This window comes from Neovison vison, chromosome 1 (assembly GCF_020171115.1).
Source record: "Neovison vison isolate M4711 chromosome 1, ASM_NN_V1, whole genome shotgun sequence".
NCBI classification, from domain to species: Eukaryota; Metazoa; Chordata; class Mammalia; order Carnivora; family Mustelidae; genus Neogale; species Neogale vison.
In genome coordinates this window covers 24,283,090-24,289,089 of record NC_058091.1, presented here as the reverse complement: position 1 = coordinate 24,289,089, position 6,000 = coordinate 24,283,090, and the positions used below count along the sequence as shown (strand labels likewise).

Sequence of the window (6,000 nt, the reverse complement as noted above, 5' to 3'; positions counted from 1 at the left end):
GCTTATCTGAGACATTTTTCTTCTTTTTTAAAGAAACACCCATGGCTAAATGTCAGTAAGACTCTTCAGCGTGCCAACACGTCAACACCCCAGTGAGGACTCTGAAAGGGAGGGAACTCCAAAGCCCCATCTGGGAGGAACATACTTCTAAATTTTTGCCTTTGCTGCTTGTGCATCTCAGTCAGTCAATAATGACTGGATATGAACTAGAACGTTCTAGAAGATAGTTTCTTCCCCATGTTGCAATCTGTGGTGCTGACTGTGGAAGAAATTCCCCATATCTGTGTAGGCTAGATCTAGTCCACAGAGACCCTAACCTGCCCAGTGAGTACTAAATCAGCAGGAGGCTGCTGGGAGGGTCTTGAAACTTCATTAGCGGTCTGCCCTCTAGTGGGAAAACACAGTACTTCAATTAAGTCGGAATAGAAAAGATTTTTTTTTTTCTTCTCTTTCAGAGAGCAAAAGAATTCAAGTTTTCCAGATAGTGCAAGGTGAGGAGGCATGTTTCCTCAGAAGACAGCTTCCAGAGCTGAATTAAGCAAGGCTCACACTGACAGGTCCCCTGGGGCAGAGTTAAAAACGTTAAAACGGGTGGTGCTATGGTGGAGTTCCAGTAAAGACAAAGGTCTTTCTTCTCACATCCGTGGAACCCTCCAGGGTTCTCCTTGGGCAGTAGCATTGGGGTCCCTGATCTCTCGTCATAAAGACAGGACCCCTACTCACAGCAACCAACCTACCAGGAATGCTAAAATAATAGGCTTTTCCATTAACTTTTGGCAAATCATTAACACAGAGGAGCCTTTCGAAAGGGCCATGTTGAATTTTTTAGAAGGCAGAGATGCACAAGTTTTAGAAAAAGAGCCAGTCTTTGTGGATGTTATTTTTCAGGAGAGAAGCCATTTTGTGATGGCGGCTGGATGTTGGTAAGGCAGAAGACGATCCTGAGACCTGCTTGTCTGGACTTTGCTTCCATCTTTTGAGAAACCTTCAGAATTTGGCTTGCTTCAGTTTATCAATATGGTAGCAGAGTTTCAGTGCAGGTCCCAGCTTCAGACCCAAGTACTTCATGATCATATCGCTCTTCAGCAACAAGAGAGCATTGCCGTCAATCTCCTGGTGGGACAGGATCAGAAACAAGAAAATCCAGATGATGGTGAGATCGATCAGACATTGGCTACGGTTAACATGGGGTCAGGGCACGAGGTAAGGGAATATGGGTTCACTCAGGCACACATTCTCTTAGTCCTAAGGCAATATCTTCTTTTAAAAAATAAATTAAAGCCTGGGTGGCTCAGTGGGTTAAGCCTCTGCCTTCGGCTCCGGTCATGATCCCAGGGTCCTGGGATCGAGCCCCGCATCAGGCTCTCTGCTCAGTGGGGAGCCTGCTTCCTCCTCTCTCTCTGCCTGCCTCTCTGCCTACTTGTGATCTCTGTCTGTCAAATAAATAAATAAAATGTTTAAAAAAAATAAATTAAAGCAAAAGATACTATTTTTTCCTCTTCCCATACTCTCCCTGAGGTCATATGACACTGGATCTTTCATATTCCTACTCCCCTGATTGAAGGAGCCAAACATAAACCCAGTTTTGTTCCCAATAGCCCCCATGTGATATTTATCTCCTTATCTGCTCTAGGGCTGAAGGAGCAAAAAGTTTACAGTGGACTTAATGTTTGTGTCCGCCATCCAAATCCAAATGTTGAAATCCCAACCCCCGATGGGATGGTATTTGGAGGTGAGGACTTTGGGAGGCAATGAGGTCGTGACGGTGGAGCTCTCAGGAATAGGATTAGTATTCTCCTACAGCAAGATGGCACTCGGAAGGGGGCTTCTCACCCTGACCTTGGACTTGCAGCCTCCCGAGCTGAGGAGTACATTGCTCTTGTTCCTAAGCCAGCCGGTCTGTGGCATTTTGTTACAGCAGCCAGAACAGACTAAGACAAAGTATCGTCCATCAGTTAGACCCAGAAACTAGCAGTTACCACTCCATTTCAGGTGCTGGTATGAGGCCCTGGTATTCCGTCCATCACCCTAATCTCTTGCTTCTTTCCTTGGTAGTAAGCCCACCGACCTTGGGCTGATTACCAAATTGCTAATTACACTTGACGAGGGATTTTAGGTGTTTGGCCCTGTTAACAATACCAGGGGGCATACAAGTAAATAATGTACCTGCTTCATCTCAGGGTTTAGCAAAAAGAACTACTAAGGGGATGCCAACCTCAAGGGTGAGGTCATGGTATTGTTTCCTATTTGTCTCTGAAAATGGTAACCCTCCAGAATGCTTGTAGAATTCGTGAACTTAGTAACGCTTGGTTTCCTCGCTCAGCTACATTGTTATCTTCAGGTCACAAGAGACAAAGAGAGTTTGAGTGCTCAGACTGGGGAAAGAGGAAGTTACAGGAGTCATACAGCTGAGGACCCCCCCCCTTCTCGTGCACCCAGCCAGCCAGAAGCATCCACTCCAGATCACTCTCTCTGTCACTGGCAAAATGGCAGAGTGGACAAATTCTCATCCTTGGGCCTAATCTTCTCTCTTACCCCATCTCCTGGCCTTCCACCATGCCCTACAACTCTGGAAGAGAGCCAGACTCCTCCGACTCAGATTCCGCTCAACATAACCCACTCTGGGATCCTTGCTCTCAAGGCCTGGCTGTCCAGGGAGCTCAAATACATCCCTCATGAAATGTGAGTGTCCGGTGAGAGGAGGAGTCTCCCCAGATCTGAGAATACGGTTTCTATGACGGAATCACCAAATAAAAGTGAGAGACAGGAGGAGAGTATCATGGTAACTGGGTTTGGCCAGAAATGATGCTCCCTCTCCTCCCCACCCAAGACGTCTACAGCCTGCCCCCCTGAACCTGGGAGGATGTTAGGTTACCTAGCAAAAGGGAATTAAGGTTGCTAAAGAGCTGGCTGGGAAAATAGGGGGAGTATTCTGGATTGCTGCGTGGGAGAGCCAGCTGTAATCACCAGGATCCCTAAAAGTGGAAGAAGAAATCAGAAGAGAGCACGGGAGCTGGCCGCCGGGGAGGGGCTCGCCTGATGCTGCTACATTGGAGGACGAGGGCCGAGCCATCCAGATGCTGGGAAAGGCAGGGAAGCGAATTCTCCCTAGAGTTTCCAGAAAGGAACCGTCAGCCCTGTAGACGCCTTGACCTCAGCCCACTGAGAGCCCAGCCAGACTTGTGACCCTCTGAACCAGAAGATAATAAACCTGTGTTGTTCTAAGCTAGATGTTTGCGGTACCTGGGGATAGCAGCAATAGAGGACTGACGTCGGGAGCGTATTAAGATGGTTCATGCAGCAGTAATTATTACCTGCCCCCCCACCGCCAATTTACCACTTTATATATTTCAGACTCTCCTAGTTTTAAGAGTCCCTTCCAACGGAAGGCTAACTACAAGCGGGGCACCGTGCTCAAGCCCTGACGTGCATTTTCTCATCAAATCCTCCCGGTGGCTTAGGAATCGGCGCTCTCCCGGTGCCTGGGCACACTGTAGGTGTGCTATAAATGTTTGTTGAATGCACAGACAGACGGATGGATGGGCAGGAAAACAGGCATACTTAATGAAGGCCAAAAGGAGGGAACAGATGGGACAAATATCCCTTCTTTAAAACAAAAATAAGTGGTTGTTCTGCTCTGAGAAGCCTGTGGCTCCATCTGGCCTCCCTCTGAGCGGAGGCCAGGCGCTGGGTTTAGCTCTCGCAGCCCTGGCTCCCTGACCCTCCGCCTTCCTTCGTCCCTCCCCCCGCCCTCCCGCCCCCTCTGGGGCCAGTCCCCCACCAAACCCCCCCCACCCTGCCCGCCCCACGCCTACGTGCTTTCTGAAGAGCTCCACGTGTGGACCCAGAGCCTGCGGGTCAGCATCTTTCACGAACCAGACCACATCCTCCACAGTCCAGGTGGAAGGGTTCCTGCTCCGTGGCTGCCTGGCGTCTGGCCCGTCGGGGGAAGGGCTCGAGGCTGGATGGGTGGACAGAGCAGAGCATGAGACAAGGGGACGAGGGCCTCCCTGCCTCCCTGGGCGGCCTGCCCGCACCCCCTACCCCATCCCGGCCCGAGTGACCTTCTGCGACAGAGAAAGGCTGGGAGCGGCTTGTGGGGAGCCTGGAGCACCAGGAGGCCGCTTCTAGAAGCAAAGGCTCCATCCGGGCAAAAGCCCTTTGTCCTCCCAGGGAGTGGCGTGCTAGAAAATAGATCTCCTTCAGCAGGCTGAGCTTCTGAGCCACGTTTGAGTTTTAAAAAACCCCTCCTGCTCAGCCCTATCTCAGGGAGCCCTGGACCTCCTGCAGCCGGGTCCCTTGGTGACAAGAGAAAGCTTGCCAAGATCAACATCCCTCTGGGCCCTGTAGTGCTGGGGGTCCCAAATGAATGCAGATCCCCTCTGTCCCCACTGGGGACACCGAGACAATAGAGACATGACAGAACTGAGGTGCATTTGGGTGCCTGTTCGGGGTCTCTGCCACCAAAGCTTGGACCCCCTGTCTGTGAGGGCCACGGGCAGGAGACGTGGTCTTACCACTCTGGGCGTGCCCCATGTGCCTTCACACCCCCTGCTCTTCAGAGCGCTTGCTCCAATCTACCCCACCAGCTGGGGGAGCCCCTCGACAGCACACGGCCTACTCCTGTGCCTGATACATAGCTGGTCCTTGATAAATGATGACTGTGTGAGCTGTACCGATGGGACAATGCCTCTCCCGGACGGCAGGTTAAAAGGTGCGGGATGAGTGGAGTGGAGTGAATCAGATGCCGAGCACTATTAGGGACTGACTCTTTCTGGTATGTCCCAGACTAACTCATCCTCCTTCCTCTGCACCGGCTTCTCCAGCCCCTCAGGTTTCTGGAACCATAGTGACGTCTCTACTGCTACCTCTGTCTCTAGCATCCCTAAGTCAGTCCCCACAGTGAATTATTCTAAAGCTCTTAGAAGGATGCCTCTCACTCCAGATTCTCCCTTGTATCCTGCTTCCCCTGGCTGGAAACCTCTTACCAAACCCCTGCAACCGTTTCCTGTGGGCATCCTTGCCCTGGGATCTCTTTCTTCTAGAGCACACCTGTGTCCTGCCTCAACGTTTTCCCCAGACCTGGCTCTGGCTGTGCCCCTTATGAATGTCCCCAGCCTATGCGCTGGCTCCAGAGTGCACACTCTAGCTCAAGGTCAAGGACTCTCTTTGGTCTTAATAATTTCTTTCCTTCTGAGACAGAGGGGAAGAGCTTTGGTGCCAGAGAGACCTAGGGACAAGTGCTGGAGCGCCCATGGCTAGCAATTTGACCATGATTCAGCTCATTAACTGTAAAGTGGCAACACTGTCCTCCTGGAAGGGCAAGTGTCAGGACTGGAATGGGATCAGGCATGGTCCTAGAGCTCTTGTGCATCACATGCTCCCCAAAGGGAAGGAGGCGCCCGGCGCCCTCATGCACCCTCCCGTCCGGGCACACCCACCACGTGTCTCCCCAGCTTCCCTTCTCCATCTTCAGCTGGTGCTCTTTGCTTTCCTCTAGAAGCATTTACACTCCCACCTTTCCACAGACATTCCACCAGCCATCAAAGCCCAGGCAGACCCTTCCCAGGCAGCATGTCTGTGTCCTGCCATCTGGAGGTGCCCTTCCTCTGCTTCTAACCCCCACACCTTTGTTCTAAGATGCTTTCCACAATTGCCTTATACTGCAAGTATGCATGTCTGTAACCTCCAGTTAGGTTCAAGTTTCTTGAGGATGATCATTTTCATCTTTCCCAACCCCACCCCTACCCCATTCATTCCAGAAACATCTACTGAGCGTCTCTTCTCTGCCAGGTCCGGGGCAAAGTGTTTGGTAAAAAACGGGACCCTCTCATTACAGGGTTTATAATCACTGACTCCTCCCCAGTTCTAAGTAAATGTGCTGGTAAATAAGGGCTCGATGTACTTTGTGGAAACAGTATAAATAACTCATTCAAAAGCCTTGAGCAGGTAATTCTTAATCCTATTTTCAGGCCAGAAGAAAGCAGAAGCTCTGAACAA

The 6,000-nt window shown here is 50.9% G+C and overlaps 1 protein-coding gene across 2 annotated transcripts in view; it reads right to left on the bottom strand.

The window, feature by feature from the left end:
- Nucleotides 1–412: 412 nt before the first annotated feature.
- The window catches only part of SCML4 (Scm polycomb group protein like 4), a 95,770-nt gene continuing 90,182 nt past the window's right edge, over nucleotides 413–6,000 (bottom strand). For both annotated transcript variants that reach the window (XM_044244583.1, XM_044244590.1), the window contains 2 exons: nucleotides 3,816–3,961; nucleotides 413–1,113 (listed from right to left, as the gene is read on the bottom strand). In XM_044244583.1, the coding sequence (XP_044100518.1) occupies nucleotides 988–1,113; nucleotides 3,816–3,961 (272 nt within the window). In that variant the 3' untranslated portion in view covers nucleotides 413–987. The remainder of the gene's footprint in view (nucleotides 1,114–3,815; nucleotides 3,962–6,000) is intronic.